The following is a 25,371-nucleotide window of genomic DNA, read 5'->3' as shown; positions in this document are numbered from 1 at the left end:
AGAATGGAATCGATCGACCTCTATTTGCTTCACAAGAACTCCGTTGCTGTTGTTCATTAGAGCACCTGCTCTGAATCCCGAATTGCCTGATTCCTGAATCCTGATAACTATTCTAACAGTAAGAAAACCCTAGACCGTTCTCCTCCGTCGGCGTCTCCGGCTTAGGGTTTAAGCTTTTGGATTAAACAATTTTTATCAGTTGCAGCAGAGTTTCAGGTGTGGATTTATTTAGACGAGGCTGACGAGCTTAACATCTGGTTATGCTACATTATTCTCATTTCCCTATCGTTGATGCATTCTATTTTACTTTGTTGCCGCTGATTTATATTGAGCATTTTATCCGAATGTATCATTACTGAAGGCAACATTCCTCAATGATTTTCTGATTTGCTACATTTTTAACTTCCTTCAATCTCTCTTTCCCCTTTTCCATCGTTCACGTCATTTTCACTGTTGAGGACTGTGTCTGTGCACCAGGTCGATTTTTTTGCCTCCCAGGGTCAGGTTTTCCGCTATGTGAACTTGAACATAAAAGCAAGATCCTTTTTTTTTTTTTTTCTTATCGTGCTTCATGAATTTCATGCCATCCTTATTTAAAGAGTACATCTTCTTTGGCCTCTGTTAGAATGTTTCGACCATTTTATATAGATTGTTACTATCGATCTGGAACCGCAAACAATTTATGGAAGTGTGTATTTACACGGAACGAAAACACTTCATTTTGGCTTTTCATACAATTTGAATGCACATGTTGCCAATGTGACAAACTCATTACAGTATTCACATCGTTTCTAGATGCTCCCATATGTAACCGATTCTGGTCACCCATCAATGTATCAATTTTTTGGCTAAGTACCTCGTTAGTGACATCTACCCCCAAGTGGCCTGTGACTCAGAGGCTGAAGTGGAGTTCCCTAGTGGTGAGCTACCTAGTGGCGAACTGCCTAGTGGTGAGCTACTTGGTGGCGAATTGCCTGGTGGCGAACTACCTTGATGAGCTGCTTGGTGGTGAGCTATCTGGTGGCGAATTGCCTTGATGCCGAGCTCCCTAGTGTAGTGCAACCCGACTTCTACCGGTAGGAGGTGATCTGGCTACCAGTAACGACGGGAACTGAACTGACTACTGCTGGCGATGATCTGCTCATCTTTGTAAGCGGCGGGAGCTGAGGGACCTGCGAGAACTAAATCAGAGAACCTAGGGGTGTTTACCCGGTGAGGACACTCCGATGGCTAAGTTAGCACTTAGTGGAGAGCTGAGAATGATATTAGAGAATGAGAGAGCTAGAGAGCAGATGTTACCCATCATCTCTTATTGCCTCTTTTCGCCCCTGGGGGGTGAGGTCTTTATATACTGGAGTCCTCGTGGATTAGGTGGAGCAGTTCCTGGATTCCCGCTTTGATGGGACCTGCTTTCGTGTTAGGTGGGCATAAAGCCACCAACTGGTAAGGTTGCCCATTTCCGCCTGACTCGAGGAGTGGGTGAGCTAATATAGCCGGGTGAGCTAATATAGCCGTTACAAGTCACAATCCCGTAGAATGCGGGGTACGGTGGTGTGTTCCTCGAGGTTGTCAGGTTGGTGCGTGGCCCAGGCCGCCAGCTTGTGCCAGGGCCAGGCTGCCAGCTCGTGCCAGGGCCAGGCTGCCAGCTCGTGCCAGGCTAAGGCAAGTTGTTGTCTAAGTGGTACCGGGTGTCGCCTAGTTGTTCTGAGGTGCCAGGTTACATGAGGGTGAGCTGCCTGTGGCAAGCTGCCTAGTGGCGAGTTGCCTAGTTGTCAAGAGGCTGCACTTAGTTGGCATGAGGTGCCAGGTTTCATAATGTCATTGGAGGGCCAAATCCGCCCTCATCAGTATGGACCATTTTTTGCTCTAGTTGATCAAGTGTCTCAGTTGAAGAACTGCATTGGCAACCAGGAGTTCCTGTGCTGAAGTTCTTAAGGATTAAAGCCGTTAACATCCATTAGGTATTTTTTGTCGTTATTATTTAAGAGGTGGATAACTTCTGTCTTCTTTTTCTTTCTGGTTGAACAGGGGACTCTGGGTCAACATGGGATTTGACAACGAGTGTATACTGAATATTCAATCACTTGCTGGTGAATATTTCTGCCCTGTTTGTCGTCTGCTAGTCTACCCAAATGAAGCGATACAATCACAATGCACACATTTATACTGTAAACCCTGCTTAACCTACATAGTAAGCACTACACGAGCCTGCCCCTATGATGGCTATTTGGTAACGGAAGTGGATTCCAAGGTTTTCCCTCCCCTCTTTCCAAATTTTATTCTGTCTAAGCTTTTTTTCTATGTACTGCACAATGAATCAATGCTTTATGCTTTGCAGCCTCTGATTGAATCAAATAAAGCACTAGCTGAAACCATAGGCAAAATAGCTGTTCACTGCCTTTATCATAGAAGTGGATGTACCTGGCAGGGTGCATTGTCAGAATGCACATCTCATTGTGCTGGATGTGCCTATGGCAATTCACCTGTTGTATGCAACAGGTGCGGGACCCAAATCGTGCATCGCCAAGTACAGGAACATGCACAGAACTGCCCGGTGAGCATAAAAAGCTACTCTTATATCTTTCTGCCTCATGGGGTTGGTTATTGCTTCTGATGAATATTTGTGTAATAAAAACAGGGTGTGCAGCTTCAAGTACAGCAGGCAGAGGGTTCTCAGGATGCATCGACAGCTCCAGTTACAACATCTGCAGCTGAGCAGAATCAAGCTGTTCCTCAAACAGGGCTGCCAGCTTCTCAAGGTCAGCCCACACAGACTACTGTAGCTCTGTCTTCAGGACAGGAACAAAGTCAAGCAAGTACAAATGCTCAATCTCAAGTTGTAAATCAGACTATTCCAACTCCTGAACAATGGTATCAGCAACAACAACAATATCAACAATACTATCAGCAGTATCCTGGATATGACCCTTATCAACAACACTATCACCAGTATGATCCTTATCAACAAGCTCACCATCAATATCAACAACAGCATCCTCTGCATGCACAGGGTCAGCATCAATCTCAGGTTTACATGCAACCCCAACTCCAACCACATCCTCATCCTCAGCCCCAGCCCCAGCCCCAACTTCAGCCACAACCTCAGCCCCAGCCCCAGCCCCAGTCCCAACCTCAGCCTCACCCACAGGTCCAACCTCCAGCCCAGCCCCAACCCCATCCTCAGCCTCTTGCACACGTGCAGGTGCCTGTGACTGTGCAACCTCAAATGCAGTCACAGGTTAATTCACAACAGCAGCTTCACCCCACTGCACAGTCACATGCTCAAATCCAGCAACAGACTCATCCACCACCCCAGGGGCACCAACATCCTCAGCAATATCCTCAACCTCAGTCTCAAACGCAACCTCATTTGGTTCCATCTCATGGGCAGCAAAATCCACAAATACAACATCAACAACCTCATCACCAGATTCAACATCCTCAACCTCAACCTCAACCACAACCACAACCACAATCCCATTCTCAACCTCATCCCCTGCCTATCTCCCAGCACCATCCCCAAGGTCCTGCACACCAACAGGTGCAACCACAGCCTCAGCATCATCCCCATATTCAGCCCCAGCCCCAACCACAACCTCAGCCACAAAATCCATTAGTCCATTCTGTGACAGGTCACCAGTCCTATGTGCAACCTCAGCATCAGCAGATGCCTCCACTTGCTCCACAACAACATCCTGCCCATGTGCATGCTCAGCAGCAACCTGGTGTACCTCACCAAGTGCCTCAACATCATGTTCAAATGCCAAGTCAATTTCCTCCCCAGCAACCACATCATATTCGTCCACCCCAAACTCATGTTCATGTGCACCAGCAACAGCCAGCCATGCTGCTCCAACAAGGTCAACATTCAAACTTAGTTCCTGCTCAACAGCAGCCTGTGCATCCTCACATCTCTCAACCAGGTCAACAGCCTGTGGTCCATCAGCACCCAGGTTTGCAGCCACCTCAACAGAAACAACAAACTATGCCACAACAACAGTCACAACAGTTGTATAATCATTCCTCCCAAGGGCATTTGCAGCATTCTCAGCCTTTTCCAGGACAAACGCCTGCTTTGATTCACAGTCAACCTCATCAGCAAGGTGCTTTCATGCAGCAGCAGTCCATGCAGCCTCACTTGCGCCCTCAAGGTCAACCACCTGTTCAGCAGCTTTCTCAGAACCTGCAACACCAGACTCAGAATAATGCAGGAAGACCCCTGATACCAAGTCAAGGAGGGGCACAGCAACCATTCCTTCTTTCACCTGGTGGAGCTACAGGAGTGGGGCAGGTGAAGCCGGTACATCCTAGTGCAAATCAGCCTTCTCCAAATAAAAGTTATCCTCTAGGAACTGTCATCCATCCACAATTGTCTTCTGAACAAGTTGGTTACATACAACAACCTGTACTTGCACAATCTGGCAGACAAAATGCTCTATTTCCTGTTTTGCATGCTCAGCAGCCTGTATCAAATGGACAGATTTCTACTCGAGCCACCATGAAATCAACCTTATTTGATAAGCAAGGAGTTGCTTTGACTGAGAAAAGTACACATGAAGTCAACACTGAAACCCCTCAGGATATAGGTGGAAAGGAGACAAATGTCTCAGTGGCTGTGTCTTATGAAACTGCAGGTTCGATTGAATCAAAGGTGACAAAGTCTGAAAAGGATTTGAAGCCCTTGGCTGATGAGGGGAAGCCAATCCATAGTGATGAAGATAAAGGTAACCAGCTGGACACGACTGTCAAAGAGACTGTAGACTCCTCAGAGAGGCTGGAGGCACAGGCGAAGACCCATGTGCCAGAAGATGGTCCAGACGAGCCTGTAATTAAGGAGATGGTGAAAGAAGAGGCAGCTGATAAGTCATTGGAGCCATCATTAGGTCATAAAGATGATATAGTGGAAGACAGCGAAGATAAAAAAATTCAGGATGCCTCAGTTCATAAACAGCAAAATGAGATTCCTGAAAGACAAGATGAAAAGTCACAGAAGGATGCAATAGATGCTGATATCAGTGGTCAAGGTGTTGGTGGTGAAAGGGGGATCTTGAAGTCTCCTCATATGAATAAAGATCCTTTGCTACAGTCTTCTCACCAAGGTCTTGCTCCAAATCATGGACAGATATTATCTCATACTGGTAACGAGGAAAGAGTCCTGCCCCAGGCCCAGTTTCCTAGGCAAGGTCCCAATATAGATGATTATAGGGGCTTGCTTCCATCTGGTCAGGTGCAGGGTAAGGGCCTTCTGCAACCTCATCTAGGTCCAGGTCCTGATCAACAGCTTCCTGTGCATTATGGGTCTCCTCATCAGCAGCGGCTTCCTGTACCTGACCGTATGTTACAGTCTTCAATGCCCCCACAACATCAAATGCAGCCTCCAACCCATATGAGGCCTCAAGGACCCATTGGACATCTAAATCCACAAGGGCACCTTCCAATTCCACAAGAGCAGTTGCAGCCATTACTGTCAAAACAGCCTCATGGTACTTTCAATCATGAACTTCAGTCTGGTAGCTTTCCAGGTCCAGGACCCTCATCTTCATCTGGGAGGGGACCAATTAATTTAGGTCTTCCAAGAAGTTTGGAAGCACACCATATTGCTCCTCAAGTCTATCATAATCTAGGCAATACACCCCCTGCCCATACTGGTGGCCCAAGAATTCCTCATGGAGAGCCTGTTAGAGGTCCACCATTGGTTGGGCCAACTCCTGGGATATTTGATTCTCAAGGAGGTGCACTGCCAAGAGGAGTACCACATGGTATGGAAGGTCAGCTACATGGTGCCAATCCCATGCAAGCTGAAATGCTTGCAAATAAGAGGCCTGGATACTTTGATGGTAGACAACCTGACTCGCATCTTCCCGACTCTGCAGAGAGGGTACCATTTGGGCAGCCTTCTGGAATACAGGGCAATATGATGAAGATCAATGGCATCCCAGACAAGGTTTTGTCTGGTGGGGTGCCAGATCCGTTCTTTCCTCATGGTTTGTCAGAGGAAAGATTTAAGACTTTGCCAGAGGAGAGATACAAACGCTTACCAGAGGAAGTATTCAATCCATTGCCAGAGGAACGCTTCAAGCCTTTCCCATTGGAACCTGGTAGGCACCTTATTAATCGAAGAGAATTTGAAGATGATCTCAAACAATTTCCAAGACCAGCTCATCTTGATGCTGAATCCGTGTCGAAGTTTGAGAGATACTTATCCTCAAGACCTCTTGACAGGGGTTCTCATGGTTTTGGCATGGATGCTTCAAGAAGATCTCTTGATAGAGCACCTGGAGTTGGGCGTGATGCGGGATCCAAACTGGATGGCAGTGCTAGTGCTGCCTCTTTGAGGCTGTTGCCCTCTTATCAACCTGGTGGTTCATCAGTGCATTCATTGGACTTGGGTGAAAGATTAAGGCCAGTTGGTCTCCATGACGATAACATTGGGAGAAAGTCAGATCCTGCTGGGGTTCCTTCCGATTTCCTTAGACCTGTTTCTGAATTTGGTCGGCATCGTATGGATGGTTTGCCTCCTCTAAGAAGCCCTGGTAGAGAATACCCTGGCATTCCTTCAAGTAGATTTGGGGGCACATCACGCCTGGATAATATTGATGAGAGGGAATCACGTGCATTTGGTGAACGATCTAAACCTTTTAATCTTCCTCCAGAACCAATTGGTAGTGCATTTCGTGAAGGTAGGTTTTTGCGACGGGGTGAGACTGATGGTCCTGGTAATATGCGAATTGGTGAACAGATTCTGTCTGGTGGTTTGCCTCCTCATTTGAGGGGTGGTGATTTGGCAGGTTCTGATATTCTGCCTAGCCACTTACGTAGCCGTGAGCCTCTTGTATCTGGTGGTTTGAGTCATTTGCGGGATGGAGAGCATGTAGGTCCTCGTGGATTGCTCAGTCATCTACGTATGGGTGAGCCAGCTGGTTTTGGTGCCCTTCCTGCACATTTACGGATGGGTGAACTGGCAGGGACTGGGAATTTGCCTTCACATCTTCATATTGGTGAATCAATTGGTGGAGGTAACTTGCTAACAAATTCACGATGTGGTGAGCCTGGTTTTGGGGTCAACTATCCTGTTCAAGGACATCCAAGTGATAGTGGATTTTACCCTGTAAGTGTTAGTCTGAGCTTATAATTAGTGATTGTCATCAATTCCTGCTGGTGTGCTAAATTTGTTTCCTTCATTAGTTGTTTGTCTGCGTGCAGTATAGATCAGGTGTTTGCATTGCAAACCTCAAGTATTTTTTCATAGATTTTTCAGTATTTACGTTCATCTCTTTCAATCTTATCAGGGAGACATAGAGTTATTTGATCACTCAAGAAAGAGGAAGTCTGGTAGCATGGGTTGGTGTCGTATATGTAAATTGGACTGTGAAACTGTGGAGGGTCTTGACCTTCACTCACAAACAAGAGAGCATCAAAAGATGGCCATGGATATGGTCTTAAGCATCAAGAAGGATAATGCAAAGAAACAGAAGCTGTATGCTCCATCTATTAATTCCATTATGATTTTTCATTAGAATTTGGATGTTGATTTTTTTTCCTTCATGAGAAGAACTGATCATTGCTTTTATCCATGTGTTGTTTTGCAATTATGCAGAGCATCAGATGACCATACCTCAGGTGAAGATGCAAGCAAGTCCAGAAAGGTTACTTTTGAGAGTCGTGGAAACAAACATTAGATCTCATAGTTACTTCAACATGCATCTAATTGCCAATGTTTGAGAAATTGATTGGTTGCTGACCGGAATTCATTTTGTTTTGTTTCTTCAGTAATTTTGCATCAGATATGAAGACATTTAGGTGATTTACCCTCCTACATCTGCCTTATGTTTCTGGAGTGGTTTATGCTAGCTATTATTGGTTCAACTTGCTGCTATGTTTAATGGAGATGCCTTTTTGGAACTGGAGTTCTCTTACGAGTTAATTTTGTTTTGTTTATAGCTGTGACTTCTTTAGCCTGCAATGGAATAGGCTTATATCAACTTAACTGCTTCTTGTTTTGTTGGTAATGTTACTAAAGTGCTAGTCTTTTGCTCTTTTGGTATTTGCCTGCTACTGTATCCAGTCCATTCCATTGCAGTATGCATTGTATCTTTGGATACATAAATATTTAGGTTAAATTGGAGGTCTATGTGAGGCTTATTATGATTATAACATACTTAATAGCTTAATACAGTGTTTTCTACTTTGTGTGGCCTTCTACCTGGACATGGCCTCTTTCCAAAGTCCAAACTATTAATTAAAGCTTTGTTGTATCAAATTCACAATGTCAACTCAATTCAGCTAAGTCTTGTCCCAACTATATGGGTCAGCTACATGAACTCTTTAATGCCAGTCCATTCTTTTCGAATGAAATGACAATTCAGGATCCATACTATTAATAGAGGCAAAAAGTTTTAATGTGCTTACTAGACAACTTTTTCCTTTATCCAAGATTGTGAATTGGCATCTGCAGTGCAAGACAAGCTCAACACTGGTAGGGTTTTTGTTGTCACAATTTCTTGCTACTATTTCTTTGGTTCAAAAATTGGCCAGGTTTTAATGTCCTTTATCTTCCTTTCATTTCTTCTGCCTGTCTTGCATTTGGAGTTGGTGTAAATCATACTTGGTGGAAAAATACCTACCGTGGATGGTAGTTTTGTCAACAAGTTAATCTTTGTTTCATTATACTTGTCCCTCTTTCTTGCTTTCCTTCTCTGTTAATCTCTTTTCCATCCTGCCATATGAGTGACCCACTATTAGATTGATGTGGGAGTGAATTTGATGCCTCAGATGTGGTGTATTGGAGTTCCAAGTTGGGCCTTACTCACTGTACAATCTTGATTGCCTTATTCTGTAGTCATGGACCTCATGGCTATGTTCATATAATTGTCATACTTGTCATTTCGTTATTATTGCTTGGTTAATGCATATTTCCTGTCTTCTATGCCCTTCTGTCTATTTTTTTCTTCTTCATATTGTTTATCCTTCTTGTGAAATTAGATCCATCATTTCTAAAAATAGAATAACATTGTGCCCTAAGCACTGGATTGACATGGACTTTATGCTTTTGACTTGTTCTACAATATTCCCTTTTCAAATTTCTTCATTCCACTTTGGTATATTGGATGAGCCATACATGACATTCTGATCTTTTTTTATCCCTCTTTCCAATTTCTTCACTGTTTTGTATTTTTTTTTTCTAATTTATGTACCTGATCCGACAAAATCTGCATGTGTCATCAAGAATCTCAGATGAGGGTATGAATTAATAATGACCACATTTTTTAATCAATAACCAGAATTTATTAATTTGAGAAAAAAGAGTACAATTACAACAACTTGCAGACAGTCAGTGAAAGACAAAACCACTTATCTCTTCCCTATTTATTATTTCTTTTTCTTACACTTGTGCAGTTGTGCCCAAGAAAAAGATGATCTCTCCCCACCCCTTGTTTAGTTAATATATCTGCCATATATTAACAGTCCTTTTAACCTATTGCGGTTTCATTTCCGTATCCTAAATAATGATCATAGTGCTTGGTTTTAGCTTCTATCTTGTATTGTTACAACCATTGGGTATTCATTTATTTTTTGATGAATACCAGTAGGCATTTTTTTTGGCATTGAATAGTTACTAAAATTTCTTATCTTTTCCCTATTTTCTATGTTATGACATTATTTAATGTCCCTTTACTTTCTGCCCTTCCCTGTTTAAATTAAGCTGTGGCGTTTGGAGCCTCTCTTAACATTTTATGTGAGGGATCTTTCTTGTGAGTTGTGAAAGGAAAAAATGGAAAACAAGCTCTGTGTTCTTCCCAATAAATGTTTTTTCCTATTATGGGTATTGTGGTTTCAGAAAGTGGAATCAACCCCCTCTTTTTGCTTTGATTCAGAGTATAAGAATCATATAGGTTGGATATGTTGAATGAAAGAAAGATTTGAAAATAACCATGGCAACTTCCGGCTTACATGGTTAATCATCAAAATGGTAGAAAAGATCATCATTTATCACCATCATCATGTAAACCTATTTTCTGACTATATGGGTGTCTGCTATATTAATCCTGGCCTACCATTCTGTTCTGTTCAGTGTCATATCCATTGTTAAATTATGGGCCCTTAGCTATGTTAAAATATGGAAGTTTTGGTAGTTAAGGCATTGAGTACTACATTAAAAAGTTTGCAGCCAAACAATAGAGTTTCTTTGGTCCAAATTATATATTAAAATTCTTTTAGAGTGTATTCATGGAAAATAACTTTGAAAATGCTTTATATTAGTAGGATATACAAAGCGGTAGTTGGAGCATTTTCATCTACTATATTGTAATTAATTTTTATTTTATTTTGTTTTGCATGATTTGGCATTTTGACACCATTATCTCCTGTATGATATGTGGAAGAAAAGAATTATCAGGAGGGCTTAAGACTGGGGCCACTTGTATCTCTCTAACTTCCAAAAGAGGTTGATCAACTACAACCATGGAAACTTAGTTGGCATTAAGTTCTTTCATGAGAATCAACTGTTAGAAAATTGAACCTTGGTGCCCTTTTTTCATGATTAGTAGCTCAAAATTTCATTGAAAGAGGAAAAAAACATAGCTTACATGGAATCCCGAGTGGTAGGAGATCTTGTGGATTTGCAAGCACACATTGTAGACATGGGTTGCAAGAAAAACTAAGAATCTAATATCATATACAACATTGGTCCAATAAAGGATATACAGATCTAAGGTCGTATTTTGATAACAATTATAAATTTGAGATGCGTTTGGATAGGAACATTTGGAAATATTTAGGGATAGTTGAATAAGAATAATGGGCAGTCATTATTTGTTGTAGGCATTGAGCTAATTGGTGTTGTTAATGACATGAAACTGTACTTCATCCTCCTAGAGTTGTTGAAGGAAATTTACAGAAGAGATGTTCAAGATAAAAGGTACCAATCAAGCCGTTCAAGTGCTACTTTCCAAAGGAAAAATCTGAACAAAGTTGTAAAGAGCCACTCAACTTATGAAAGATCAGAGAGGAGTGCTTTTAAACATAAACCCTTAGTTCACATCTTGAGCTTTTTCCCAGGTCTTTAGCTACTGCAAGGCATAGTTTTCAAGGTGCCAAGGCGAGGCTAGGCGACAGGGGGGCGCCTTGTCGCCTAGTTGCCTAGGCGCCCGCCTAGGTGATGGATATTTTAAAGTAAAAATCACATCTCCTAGGGTAGTTTCCCTAGGTTCCATAACCAACTTTCTTTAATAACTATCCATAATTTTCATAAGAAAATTATAAACTTTATGTTTATGTTTAGAAAATCAACATATTTATGAGAAGAAAAAGAAGAAAGGAAAGAAAATTCAAAAAATATAGGGGCTGAACCCCTATTTTTGTTGTAGGAAAAGAAGAAGAAGATGTGGAAGAAGAAATTTGTTGATTAGACAAAATTTTAAGTTCTTCCCTTATTGGTTCAGATTTTGAAGTCATTGAGGGTTCAATAAAGCAGTTAGCAATGTTTGTGTTGATTAAACCCTAACAAATAAGAAAATAATAAAAAGAAATTAGTTTATAAACACAAAAAACGAATATTTTTCTTTAATAATGTCTATTTTATAATTATAATATAAAAAAATAACAATATAAAGGTATTTTATTACACAGTATGCAAAACTGCTTGGCGACTGGGCGAGGCGAGCCTCCAAGGGCAACTTGTCGCCTAGGTGTTGCCTTGACAACTATGCTGCAAGGCAACTCTGATTGATTCTTCATTGTAACAGAATAGTATATATAGTATAGTTGAGTATATTGGCACTGTTCATACATAGGTGGTTAGTTTCTGCTATCCTTATTCCCTACATATGGTTTTTATTAATGAATGTGAAATCATTAGACATGATGTATCTGTTGGCTCTAGGTCAGTAAATGGTCATGATGACTCTAACATAGAGAAGGAGGATATGGTATCATGAATCTGATGAAGGCATTCCTAATATGTTGCTCCCCTTCATTATTTCTGAGCTGTAAAGGTCTTTAATTTGGAAGTAGTTTTTTTGTTAGCTGATCAACTTGTGGAAGGTGGGTAAATAAGGTTTATGCAATTAATACCCGAAGCTGTCTGTTAGAATTTTTGACATTTAGTTATTTCTCTTTGAAAGGTTTGTTCACTGTTTGCTGGTGGTTATTGATCTGGATTTCTGTTTTGCTGGGAACTATGAAGGGCTATATCCAGAAAGTGTTGGCCATATGTGGTGACTTTATAAGAAAAAGTGTTGACACAATCTTCTACTGTTTGAATTAGGAGTCGTAGGAAATCAGATATGAGATGGTAGCTGTTAATTGGGCAAAGGTTTTATTCTATTTGGTATTGGCATATGCTGTGATCTTAAGGTTAGGTTTTTGATAATGAGAAGATCATTAATATTCTACTGTTTTTGAGAGTTATGTCTTTTTTGACTACTTTGCAGTAGTATTCAAGTTTTTCTGTTGTGTCTATTGATTATGGTGAGGGTTTTATGCTATTTGAAGTTGGGCCGTACTGGCTTGAGATTGCACATCATTTTTTAAACATGCCTATGGCCCTGGAGTAAAAAGCTGAATATTCTTGTGTTATGAGATTGCACGTCATCTTGGAAATCTGGAAGGAAAATGCTTAGGGGGCTTTAATACCCAAGCCCAAGTTGTACTGGATTTTCATTTTTCACTGTAAAGGAGCTTTATCCCACTGTCACAAACGTGGTTACTAGTTTGCCATTCTTACGGGCTCTTCTCATGGTTTTCTTTCTTTCTTTTTTTTTTTACTTTTTGCATTAGTTTTTTTTTGCATTAGTTCCCTATGCTCTTTTTGATCACTAACAGAACAAATATTAAAAAAAATGGAGAAAGTACAGAGAGTGAACATGTAAAAGGCCAAGACCAGTCTGCACTCCCAGCAACCCTCTCAAAAAATAATAAAATAAAATGTAAGAAGAACAAGCATCAACCTCAAGCCCACAAGTCTGCCAACAAGTTTAATGATCTGTATACCCACTTGAGCTAGGTGTTCAACCTGAATGCCAAAGACCTTGCCTCTCTAAGAGAATGCAAATTCTTCCACACAGCAGATGCATTTCCCATCATCCATCCTTTTGCCACCTGTGAATCTTCAATCTCTGTAGTGGAGTTGCCCTTGGAAACCGCTGATATCAGCCCTTGAAAAAGAGTTAACTTTTCAACATTTATTGAAGTCATATTCTGAATTGGGTCTGAATATTTTTGATCAAATTGGGTCTGAATATTAGTTTATCACCTTCTTGGTTGTGGAAAGCCCTTCCTATCACTGGTAGGTCCTGTGTTACCTATGCTACAACCTTCAAAGTTAAGCTTTGAGAAGAGATTGTTGCCATTCTTCTAATTCAAGAGAACGTTGCTGCATGTCAGCCCTGAATGATGTCCTTTGTACTGTATGCTTGTAACTTGTCAAGTGTCTTGAACCATCATACTATTCTTGCTTCACTTGTCTCTATAACAGCGTCTTCACTGTCTGTCTTATTCTTTAAAATTTCTTTTCTTTCTTTCTTCTTGTTTATTGTTATCCCTTGCTAACCATAGAACAGTGATTTGAAGAGATATCCACACCTTCCCCTGAGGACAAAAGAAGAGGATGTGAATAGGCTCTTTGTCTATTGGTGGAATCCACCTAAAGAATGCTCCCAAATGCTAGAAACAGATGAGTAGGGGATTAACAAATGGCAGTTATTTCATAGGGAGTTTTACAATGAATACACCTACAAGAAGAATATCCTTCCAAATCAAGGAATCTCATATATACTAGTTTAAGGTGAATAACCTTCCAGAAAAATGTCGATAGCCTTGGGCAAGTTGACGTTAGCCAGGCTAGCAAATTGTATAGGTGGCCACAACTGAGAATTTTTTTAGTATTCAATTATAAATAAAACAGTGTTGCACTTAACCCTGACCAAATCCCTCTATGAGATTTTATTGAGTTGCCACCCACCCAATCACCCATATTTGGTTTGAGGGGCAGTTATTGAGGATTCTTAAAAACAATGAATAAGGCTTGAGAAATTGTAATATTGAGCAAGCCTGTGGTACCCAACTTGCATTCCTATGTTTTCTGTTGAATCTGCCCCCTAATTGCACAAGCCCACCAGCCACTTTGTTACTCAATAATGTTGTATGCACCATGAACCATTTTAGCCAACATATGATTAATAAAATCTGAGGACTTTATCTTTTCTGTAATCCTTAAGCTTTAGGTTCATTGCATTGTCCTCCGGTCCCATAGATTTTTTTGGATGAATTTGGTCCTCTGAGACTAAACCTGCTAAAGTTTGTTTCAGTTTTGTTCATAATACATAGAACTGAAATGGGAGCAATGCGATGAGAAGTAATGGATAAAATTAGTTTTTATCCTTTTGGATGAGATTGCTCTATTGATGACCGGGGTAGTACATTGGTTAAAAACCTTGGAGAAACTGGGTTGTGGTGGCCAGTAGCATTTCCAAGAAGGATAAATTTAGTTTGGGTACCTCCTTTGGAAGGTTATTTGAAGCTAAATTTTGATGGGAGTAGGTAATCCAGGCCCTTCTGGAATAGGAGGGGTAGTGAGAGAGACTAGGATGGAAATGTCTTGTCTGATTGAGAGACTCTAAGGTAGTTGTGGACTTGGGGTGGTTGAATGATCTGGACACTATCATCTGGAGCTATAGGGATTAAATTAAGAAGTTCAAGTGGCTAATAAGAAGTATGGATTTGAGAATAAAATGGGGTCAGAGATCAGGAAATGATATAGATGTTTCTTTAGCCAAACAAGGGGCAAATTGGGATATGGTTTATTGGGCTCAGTAGTAATCTGTTTGTTTCTTTAGTTTGTAATTTTACTACTATTGTGGGAAGGTTTGCAGCTTGCACCTCTCTAAGGGTTGCTTGTAGTGATTTGTGTCTTTTGATAATAAAATTTTAATTGCTTGTAAAAAAATGAGATTGCTCTAGTGTATGGTTTATTTCTCTCTTTGTCATGGCTAAGAAAAGGTGTCTTTTTGAGCTACTAAGGAAACATTAGAAACACTGATTTTGTGTTGTGGAAAATCAATAAAAATTGTTTTACCTTTAATTTTTCTGCAATAAGTTGAGGAATGTTGGTATTTGATGTTGGTTGATCATTTCATCTTAGACTTCTCAATTCATTCTGTCTTGGGTTTGTGTTCGCAAAGCAGACATAGAAATGGTTAGAAGTTCAGCATGATGGGCATGAGTTCACTCCTTTTCTTTTCCTTCTTGGTAAGATTAAGTCCTATGTACATTTATGCTTTTTAGCTAAGTTTTCTTCTTACTCTGGATTCTCCTGGAAATTGTATTCTTGTTCTTAGTCATAATCTTGTCATTGGCAAGCCACTGAAGCTTTTTATTGTTCCTTGTATCTAGTGTTGAAAAAGATCCTGTTCTCTTGATCAACTAAAGAAAGTATGCATTTTTCTTGAAACAGCCAAGTAATTAAAATCACCAAAATTTTTTTGATCAATAATTTCCTGAAAAAATTTGGAAGACAGCAATGCAATGATAATGCAATCTGTTATCCAATTGGTCATTGGGTTATTACCTTCTCATCCTAGTTGTAGCACCTTGGAGACTGTTTTATTGGTTTGTTGTTTTAGCTTTTTAAAAGCTTTAGGTTGCGAGTAGCACTTTTTTAAAGGATTGCTTTTAGTTCTAATTGGAGATTACCTTTTTTATATTGTCAGTGCAATAGACATAGGGTCTTAATCTCAGACTACCTTGTGTCTATAATCTGAAACAATTTTCCAGCTGTCAAATACTACATTTTCTGCAAACTTTGGTTTTTATTTATTTTATTTTGTTCTGCAATTTATTCTTTTCCTAAAATATGGGTATTTATCTGATCTTGGGTTTTTAAAAATTGAAAAGATTACAATAATGTTTGGCCATTAATGTAAATTGGAAGTAACTAACATGTATGAACCATTGTAATAAAGTCTGCCAGGTGTTGCCTAGGTGTGGCATATATAGGGGGTATTACTCCAATGTTGGTCCTGGCTATCTTGGGTGTTGGAAGGTGGAGTGGATACATACCTGTCCTTTGGCTTTTTCTTGCGAGTGGCTGGTCTCTGACTTGAACCCTTGTTCTCACATTTGTCAATTTGATATTATAAATGATGTATATATCAGTGTAAACATATTAACTATTAGATACATAAAGAAATGTTTGGTGAGACTGTGAGAGATACATACACGTCTGTGATGAAAGATAGACATCTGGTGTGACCATAAAGAAATGTTTGGTGAGACTGTGAGAGATACATACACGTCTGTGATGAAAGATAGACATCTGGTGTGACCATGAGAGGTACCTAATGATAGATTCAAATAAGAAAATTGCAGAATGCTTCTCACAGTCAAGGAAACAGGGGGGCATTGACATGGGGAAATATGAATAATTAAGAAAAAAACAAATTACACCATAATAGAGAAATATAATAAAAAACAAGGGAATAAACTTTGAATGAAATTAAAAACACAATATTTTCCCCTTACCATTTATATTAAAAATGGAAAAAAAAGAGTTACATGCATTGATTTAAGAACTGTTCAGTAACTGTTACTATAGGTAGTTATTAACACAGAAGAATACAGTTTCTGAGTAATTTCAAAGAGGCAGAAAGGGGTGATTTGTGAATTGGACCTTGGGAAGGCCTATGTTTATTTGCACCTGGAAATCTTTTTTCTTTTTCTATAAAGCTGGGTTTTGGAAGGAAATGGATTCGAAGGATGATGGTATTCGAAGGATGATGGTACTCTGTTCTGATTAGCTGATCCTCTAAGGGATATTTTTAAGGTAACTTGGGTTTAAAATAAGGAAAACCCTCTGTCCTTGGTTGTGTTCATTTTTGTAGTGGATGCTCTTAGCTCTTTTTTAAAGAGAGTTGAAGAGAATGTGATGGAACCTGCCTCCTGAAGTAAATCTGCTTTTTGATCCGTCTTTTTTTGGTTGACCAACAAAGAGAGGGAAAGTAATGTGGGAATGTATTAGGGCAGCCCTCTTATGGACCATTCGGGAGGAAAGAAATGCCAGAATTTTCTAGGAGGAGAGAAGCATTGCTGAAATAAAGGATTGTATACTGACAATGGCAATCCTTTGGTTACCCCCATCATCCAAGAAAAATAGAACACAAGCAAGTTGGTTACCCCCTCCGGAAGGAGTTGTAAAGTTGAACTTTGATGGGAGCAGTCATGAGTCAAGGCAATCCAGAACCTTCGGGTATAGGAGGGATCTTGAGGAATAAGGATGGTAACATTCTGTCCTTATTCTCAGGTCCAGTGGGTTGGAGACTCTACAAGGGCTGAGATATTAACTGTGGTACAAGGACTACAGATTTCCAACCAACTTGGAGTGACTAATTTGATAGTAGAAGGAGACTCTAAGGTGATAGTGGGATGGATGTTGGACCCAGAAACTGTTTTTTGGGGATATAAGGACATCATCAAAAAAGTCAAATGGCTTACAAGAACCATGTCAGTTAGCTTTCAGTGGGTTAGTAGATCGGCAAATGCTTTGGCAAATTCTTTAGCTAAATAAGGGGCTTCAAGGGATTCTCTGTTTTTGGCTAATTTGTAACTGCAATCTGAAAAGAGTTGGGCTTGGAACCACCTTTAAGGGGAGGTAATACCTCGTGCCTCCTCTTAGGGTGTTTCATGCTTGTACTATTTCTATCTCTATTTAGTAAAATACCATTCATTCATAAAAGAAAAAAAATCATTGTTGACAGGGAGAGTGGAATGGTCTCTCTTTTGCTTTTTGCGGATGACACGGTCATCTTTTGTGAATTCACAAGTGTTGAGGATATGTTGTTGGGTTGAAGAGCATTCAGAATTTACAATTTGATGAAATTGAAGGGAGTAGAAGTATTTTTAATAATTCCTGCTCCCAATTTGATGAAATTACATCTGGGTTTTATTCATAATAGCTTTCAGAACTTACATTATTCTTCTTTCTTAGAGTCCATGGTCCTTTTTTGAGTTCTTTTGGGTTAATCGGGTAACATTTGGTCTAAACTTGAATAATTCCAAAGAAGTTATAATTACACACTTAGGATCTAAAGGATCATAACTCTAGAATATATGTTCAATAAGACGGACACTGAAGGAATTATAAGTACAATTATCTGGGTGCGCAAACATGATCAACATGACAAATGTAAAGTTTGCACACAGGGACCAACTTCAAACACTTGCCCCTTTTAATGGAGGTCATAATACTGTATTCAACATAAAAAAATAATATTATGCCCCCTTCTTCATGCTATTAAGTATTCATATGGATGGTTTCTTGTGATTTTTATTATTTTCATGTTCTGTATGAGTCCTTTGTCAGTAATAGGTTGTAGCTTTAATAGTAAATAAAAATAAAAATGTTTTTCTATTTAAAATTCAATTTAATACAATTGAGTATAATAAAAGCTTATTATTATATGGGCTACAGGCATTTTGTTTTTTCTTCTCTTCAATAACCCTTTGGCCTTCCTCTAGTTCTCCTAGAAACCTTTGTTTAGTCATGTTGTCTGATCATACAGGGAAAGTTCAATTGTGTGCTGTTCAAACGTGGACTAGGGAGAGTTAGAATTGTGACTGGCCTCTGAATGGATATGATTCCTCTTGTTCTTCATCCTGAAAAATAAAATGGGCCTTCTGAAGAAATTTGGTATGTTCTTTATACATCTCTTGCCGATGATTGATCTCTTTGGTCGCTCCAAGATGTTGGTCATTCATGCTAGTTCTGTGAGTGAACTTGTTTTGAATTATGATATGAATCCCTCGTTTCACGTCTCAATAGATGTTGCTTTTCTAGTACCAATTTGGCAAGTTAATAATTTCTTGGATTGTTCCCAACTAGAATCTTTTTTGTTGCTTCTGGGAATCTGGGTTGCAATTTATTTTGTTTCTGTCATGTAACATGTATTTTTACTACTATTTACTGTATCTTGCCTAGTTCACGAAGTTTGGGTAGCCTACCTTTAAACCCAGGTAAACAGAAATTACCAAACATACTAAGAATTACAATGTAGCCTCCCAGCTGAAAATATTGTCCTAGTTAACTTTCATTCACCTTGTACTTCATAAAATTTTTATATTATAAAGTGCTTTCATAGTAGTACTTTTTTAAAAGGTACAAAGTTTATGTTAGGCCTGAGTTTTTTTTGGCTCAAGTCCATCTCGAAGCCCGAAAGCTCAAGCTGAATCTGTGCAAATTCTCTGGTTGGGCCGGGCCAAGCTCGGGTTGGGCTCGCCCAAGTTACACCGACCCCTTTTCCCTCAAATTCTTTTAACAAAGCCCTTTCATCGAACGGATCCCTGCTAGGGACAAATTTACACTTTTTTGGGTGAGCTCAAGAACAATTTTGTTTTTCCTTCCAAATTTAGTGGTAATAATAAAAACTTTAGGGGTTTTTATAGATCATAAATTTTTCTAGCTTTGTACAGCTGGAGCAGTGACAGGTGTCAGGTGGGGTATCATCTATCACAATACATGGGTGGTACTGTAGCTAAGCTGGGGGTTTGGGACAATAAATTCAGGAAACCAATAAAAAATTGTGAGAGGGGGAGCAAACCATAAATTTCCCAAAACCTTATTAGGTACATGGGGCATAAAGAAATCTTCAGAGGTAACAAATTCATCATCATCATCCAAGCCTTATCCCAACTATATGGTTTCTGCTTGGTTTCTGCTACAAGAATCCTGTTTTGCCATCCCGTTCTGTTTAAAGCCATATCCACTGGGGGGTGATCATTTCTAGCCTGGCACACACACACACACACACACACACACACACACACACATATATATATATGAAAAAAATCTGCCCCCTACTATTCATTTGACAAAAAGAAAAAGAGTCGGGAGAGAAATTGTATGTCATGGACAATAAATTCAGAAAACCAATAAAAAATTGTGAGAGGGGGAGCAAACCATAAATTTCCCAAAACCTTATTAGGTACATGGGGCATAAAGAAATCTTCAGAGGTAACAAATTCATCATCATCATCCAAGCCTTATCCCAACTATATGGTTTCCGCTACATGAATCCTGTTTTTCCATCCCGTTCTATTTAAAGCCATATTCACTAGGGGGTGATCATTTCTAGCCTGGCACATAATTTATATATATAATATGAAACAAATCTGCCCCCCTACTATTCATTTGACAAAAAGAAAAAGAGTGGGGAGAGATTGTATGTCATGGACAATTGAATTTGAACTTTTACGTTTTAGCTGCTAGTTGTCTGCTGGAATATATGTTCAACATCTTTAGGTTTATTATCAATTTTGGAATCAGTTGCTGAAATGTTCAGATTTTTCCTCTCTCTCTCTCTCTCTTGATATTTAATTTTTTTTTCCTGCAAGAGCATCAGTGATGTATGACATCCTTATGTTATCCTTGCACTTCGATTGTTAGTGAAGAAACTTAATGGGGACAGTGCAGTCTGAGATGCTCTTGTTCATTACCTTAAATCATCTGGGTTGATGATGCTATCACTGCGTTATCTACCCGCAATCCCCTCAAGGAATTGAGGAAAACTATGACATACTGAAACCCAGGAGCAGTAACTTGAATTACCTTTAGTTTCAGAGTCCCTTAGCATGACAAAGTTTTTAATTTGTCATGTTAAGTATTTAACCAGCTGAAATGAATATAAAAACTTATTCTTGGTTAGTGCAATTTTTCTGTATATGGTTGGGTGTTTCTGTTAATAGGGATTGTAAAAGCCAACTGTTTTGGGCAAATTTATCTTGTGGGTTTGAGATATTGAAATTACTTTGTATGTTGCTTCCAACCTAGGTCTTCATGATCAACAATTTAGGACCTATTCACGTGCTTTGATTTTCTCCTTTGTTTCCACTCCCTTCCAAACCTGGAGTATCTGAAACCACAAAGTTTTTTTTTTTTTTTTTTTTTTTTTACTATTTAGGCTGACTTTGTCTACATTATGGGATTTGGCAAGTCTGAACACTACTGAATTGAGTAAACTTGTCTGTGCCATGACTGTGTCCTTGTTGTTGAGTGATTATAACAACATGAAGGAGAAAACAGGGAGATTTAGGTGGTAGAGTGTTGAGCAATCGTTAGTTTTATCTTACAGTAAACTTCTGTTAGCTTAAGGAAATTGACCCAGTTAGTTTGTCTTCTAGACCTTTTATTAGCAAGCAAGTCCTACATTAAAAATGGCTTCCTGACTTGTGAGTTTTTCTGAGTAATGATTCTGGGTGGTTCGCTATTTAGATCTAATTTAAATAAGCTCATATGAGATTTCAAGGGCCGTGCAATTGGGTATATGGTTCAAGACTTTGCTGAAGTTCCAATGTGCTTGAGAGTGCTTCTGTTTATTTGATGAACAGGACTTGTGTAGGAACTCTTCAAATCTTCCATCATACTGATGATAAAAAAGCTATAGTTATTATTTTCAACTTCATATTACAATGGACTCATTTCCCCTCCCTTCCCTAAGGTTGTCTAGGGTTTCCTACCCTTCCCTACCTTTTCTTTCCAACCAAACACAGCCTAAAAGTACCTGTTGACTGATGCACCTAAAACACATGTGTTGGATGATTCCTTGCGAATTTAATTGTGCTTTAAGAGGTGTATTTTTTGTGGTCCAACTTGCCACCATAGATATTAATCAAATTTAGGTAAAATATGACTTTCTTGTTTTTTTTTTTTTACATTAAAGTGATGTCTTTTGAAGAGTTAGGTGACTTTTGAAGTTTCTGAGGTTCCAATTACTCTATTTCCGAAGCGACTTTTGGTTAGACGAGTATTACTAGCATATATGGCATGCAAATTGCATTTGCTTTGGTTTAAATGCATGGGAGTGTTGGCAGTAAGTATAGATTCTGGTTTATTTTTGCTTCATCTTTCCCTGTCTTGTAAAGTGGCTCCTACATTATGTGAGAGAGGAGGGTTATTTTTTTGGGAGTGTGATAGGAAGCAAGTTGGTGTGGTCTCCGCTTTATGAGTGAGACAAGACAAACAAATTTTGTATCAGCTAGAAGTTCAAATTGAACCGGTACAAAATTTGTATCCGGTACAGATTTGTATGCCGGAGCCTTGTTTTTTTTTGTACCTATAAATGGTATTTAGTTGTCTCGGTTGTGTTAACTAATCAAAACCGGGAATAAGTAGTCTTGGTGGATCCGGTTCTTTGTTGTTCCTGTAGACGTAGTAGATAGGTGTTTTGGTAAATGGTAGGTCTTTGTAAAGATTTTTCAGGCAAGATTGAAGATGCCAGTTGCAAACTTTATTAAAAAAAAAGCTGCGCCTTTCATTGCTTGTGTACTTTAAAAATAATTCAAAATCTCTTTTTAAAAGCCCGGGGTTATGCATCACAATCAGTGATCTGTCCCTGTAGCCATAGATAGATTCGAATGGGTGAAATGAAGCTTATTTTGGTGATCAAATTGTTGTATTGAAAACCATTAATATGAAAAGCTTAAAATTTATAAGAAATTGTTATATTTATTAATAAAATCAACTAAATTTACTTGTAAAGTTACTTAGAGAATGAGTGTCCAACTTATGACTTTTTAATTTGTTATACTCGAAACAAATTCTACTAATAGATACATATTATTTTTAACTATTATTGAATTTAATTGCAATAGATGCTTATTTGGTTCAATTATAAATATCGAATTAAGATATTGTATATTTGTATATACTGAATTCAACATTGTTTCTTCGGAAAATAATCCAACTTGATTGATTTGTTGGCTTCGATCATCTAATATGCATTGTACAATAGAGAGGTCTAACCCTTTATTTGAAGTTGTCTCTGCCGTTTCGTTTTTTGTTTTAAATTTCTTTTGCTGCGAGGTATATTATATAAATGGGGGGTGGACTTGTGGGTTTTTAGCATCTTCAGGAGGCGACGTTGAATCATCTCGAGCCAAATAATGTTTTGGCTGTTATCATTCTGTTCTGATCCAGTCCTCGATCTATCTTGATTGTACCACTTTCTGGATTGTACTGTGAACGGTGATAGATCTTATTTTATTTTACTTTATTTCTTTGAAAGCCCAATGGTGTTAACTGTGATCTGCATTGTTGTAAATTGTAACATTTGGGTCACGCTGGGATCTTAGGGCGATCACATGTTTGATAATGTATTATCATGTTGAAGTTCTAAATGTTCTAGAGGTAACGTGTCTCCCTTAACATGGATATTAGTTCTTACGGTGGGCTGATAACTTAAAGTCCAACCCGATAATTGTATTCAATCCAAAATAAATTTCATCGACTCCGATGGTTTAATCTGTGATCCGTAAGGCAAATCAAACCTGGAATCAGTAAATTAAATTTGTAATACAAACATGAAATCACCTGTAATCTGTAACAGGTAAATTGCTGTTATCGATTGGTTGAGAAAATGAGAAGATTGAATTGTGGTAACTGGTGGTTTGCCATTCTTTTGGGAGAACCCCGGGTGAAGCCTTCCCAGCTTCTCTACCGTTGCATCCTCATCTTGTCTTGCCGTTTTTATAGCTCAATCTGATGGGGATTTGAAGTTGCTGGTGTAGAAATGGGAAAAGTAAAATGAAAGAATGGTGAGTATTGGGTCACGGGTTTTTAGGTATCGTTGACAGGCTTACAGCCAATCCATTGAGTTCACATCTCTGCCCCACAGCACATCCCTGCCAACATCTCCCGATGATATCATTGGTTCTGGTACTATCATCGGGAGATGTTCCCAATATATGTCGGGGATGTGTTGTGGGGCAGAGATGTGAATTTCAATCCATTATCCGTGACCAGATACCCTGACTGCCTCTATGGTCATGGATTGGGATGCTGAACTTGAAGTTCTAGATGTTTTATGGACGGCTTGAGCTGCTACAAATTCTCCTTTACCATTAGAGATGAAAATAGTAAAATACCATAGCCAGCATAGTTGTTCTTCAAAAAACTGCCATCAGCCCAAAGCTGAATAAAATTAGCTTGATAGAGTTCCCTCCCTCAGTGGGTTTGGGTAGTTAACTGCTGATTTAGGGTGCTTTTCAGATCTAAGATTCTTGAATTCATTAGAATTTGAACAAGAAATCATCAGAATCTGAACATCTTGACCATTACTGACTTGATTTTCAAAAAATATTTTCGTTCTTCCCAAATGCACCAACAGCCAGGTACAAAATATGAGCAGATGTTTTCTACTTCAGTTTTCTCTCTTGAAAAAGTGTTAGTCCAGACACCAAGCTAGTTACCAAGAGATTGGAGGGGCCCAGAATCAGGCCTTAGGCTCAAAGAAGATGCAAACCAACACCATTTATCCTCCCTGAAAGAGAATGGGATATAGATTTTCTAGATTTCATTGGCAATATTTGGAGGGAAAAGGGATTTTAGGAGACTGAAATTCCAAGACCGATCCCTATGGTTAATCAACTCTAGAACCTTTCTTATTGGATAATCCACCAGTCTATCATAGGGAATTTTAAAGTTGGGCAGGTTGGGAAGCCAAGGATCCTTCCAAATGTCCACCTCCTCTCCACTAGCTATCTTACAGACACAACATTCCTTTAAAACCTCTCTACTAGCACATACACTTCTCCATCCCCAAGAGCTGCGGTGGGGGGTCTTGGCTCTTAGAAGAAACTGCTCCTTACCAAAGTAACGAGCTTTGTAAAATTGAGCAAGTAAGTTTGTAGGATTAGTTAGAATCCTCCAAGCCAGTTTTGCTAACAAAGCTAGGTTGAAAATGTGTGAGTCTCTAAAGCATAAGCCACCCTCCTTATTTCTACAAAGGATTGTCCATTTAAGCCAATTTATCTTCCTTTGGAGGTTTGAAGCACCCCATAAGAACTGCCTCTGAAGTTTTGAAATGGTTTTACAAACACTCTTGGGTACTAAGAAACAAGACATTGTGTAAACAGGTAAAGCAAAAATTATTGACTTTATAAGAATTTCTTTTCCTGCTTGGGTTAGGAATTTCTCCTTTCAACCTTGCACTTCATGACCAATTCTTTCAATGATGAACTCGAATGATTTGTTCTTTGATCTTTGTAGTTCTGCTGGAAGCCCTAGGAATTTCTGGATGTTCACTTTTTGACATATAGCTTTCTCATAGTTATTTAGAATTCTCAGAATTCCCTCCCCTTCTTGAAAGTTTGCTTTTGCAAAGACATAGCTGTCATCGACAAATAAAAGGTGAGTAACTATGGGCGCATTTTTGCAAATTTTGATTCCTGAAATTTTCTTTTCTTCTAAACTAGCAAAGATATTAGCAGAGAAAGCTTCAGAGATCAATAAGAACAAGTAAGAAGAAAGTGGGTCTTCTTGACGGAGACCGCTACTAGGAGTTATCATACTGCCTGGAGAGCCATTTACAATGTTCCAAGATCTGC

General features: G+C 39.1%; 1 protein-coding gene and 2 non-coding genes across 9 annotated transcripts; all 3 read left to right on the top strand.

The window, feature by feature from the left end:
• LOC104601172 (uncharacterized) lies at window positions 1–23,170 on the top strand. Of its 7 annotated transcripts, XR_016082533.1 has the most exons (9): window positions 1–216; window positions 2,029–2,251; window positions 2,339–2,554; window positions 2,639–7,108; window positions 7,290–7,477; window positions 7,598–7,646; window positions 7,771–7,800; window positions 15,183–15,246; window positions 18,555–23,170. XR_016082533.1 is itself a non-coding variant. In XM_088898124.1 (8 exons), exons 2-7 carry the CDS (start codon window positions 2,045–2,047, stop codon window positions 7,771–7,773), a joined length of 5,133 nt encoding a protein of 1,710 aa, XP_088754250.1. In that variant the 5' UTR covers window positions 1–216; window positions 2,029–2,044; the 3' UTR covers window positions 7,774–7,800; window positions 18,555–23,170. The 7 variants fall into 7 exon arrangements, 4 of the variants coding, with proteins under 4 accessions (XP_088754250.1, XP_088754249.1, XP_010262714.1 ...); XM_088898124.1 differs by lacking the exon at window positions 15,183–15,246; XM_088898123.1 differs by lacking the exon at window positions 18,555–23,170 and having other exon boundaries at window positions 15,183–15,376.
• LOC148802218 (small nucleolar RNA snoR26) lies at window positions 20,381–20,473 on the top strand. Its single transcript, XR_016083329.1, has one exon. It is a non-coding gene; the product is annotated as a small nucleolar RNA snoR26 (small nucleolar RNA).
• LOC148802217 (small nucleolar RNA snoR27) lies at window positions 20,494–20,578 on the top strand. The gene has a single exon (XR_016083326.1). It is a non-coding gene; the product is annotated as a small nucleolar RNA snoR27 (small nucleolar RNA).
• Window positions 23,171–25,371: the final 2,201 nt, after the last annotated feature.

This window comes from Nelumbo nucifera, chromosome 2 (genome assembly GCF_055504915.1).
Source record: "Nelumbo nucifera cultivar China Antique chromosome 2, China Antique-T2T, whole genome shotgun sequence".
Classification (NCBI taxonomy): Eukaryota; Viridiplantae; Streptophyta; class Magnoliopsida; order Proteales; family Nelumbonaceae; genus Nelumbo; species Nelumbo nucifera.
This window is presented reverse-complemented; position numbering and strand designations above follow the sequence as displayed.

Coding starts and splice junctions, on each gene's coding strand:
- LOC104601172 (XM_010264412.3), top strand. CDS start 2,045: ATGGGATTTGACAACGAGTGTATACTGAATATTCAATCACTTGCTGGT. Junction 7,109..7,289: donor GTGATAGTGGATTTTACCCT/GTAAGTGTTAGT, acceptor CAATCTTATCAG/GGAGACATAGAGTTATTTGA. Junction 7,478..7,597: donor AATGCAAAGAAACAGAAGCT/GTATGCTCCATC, acceptor GCAATTATGCAG/AGCATCAGATGACCATACCT.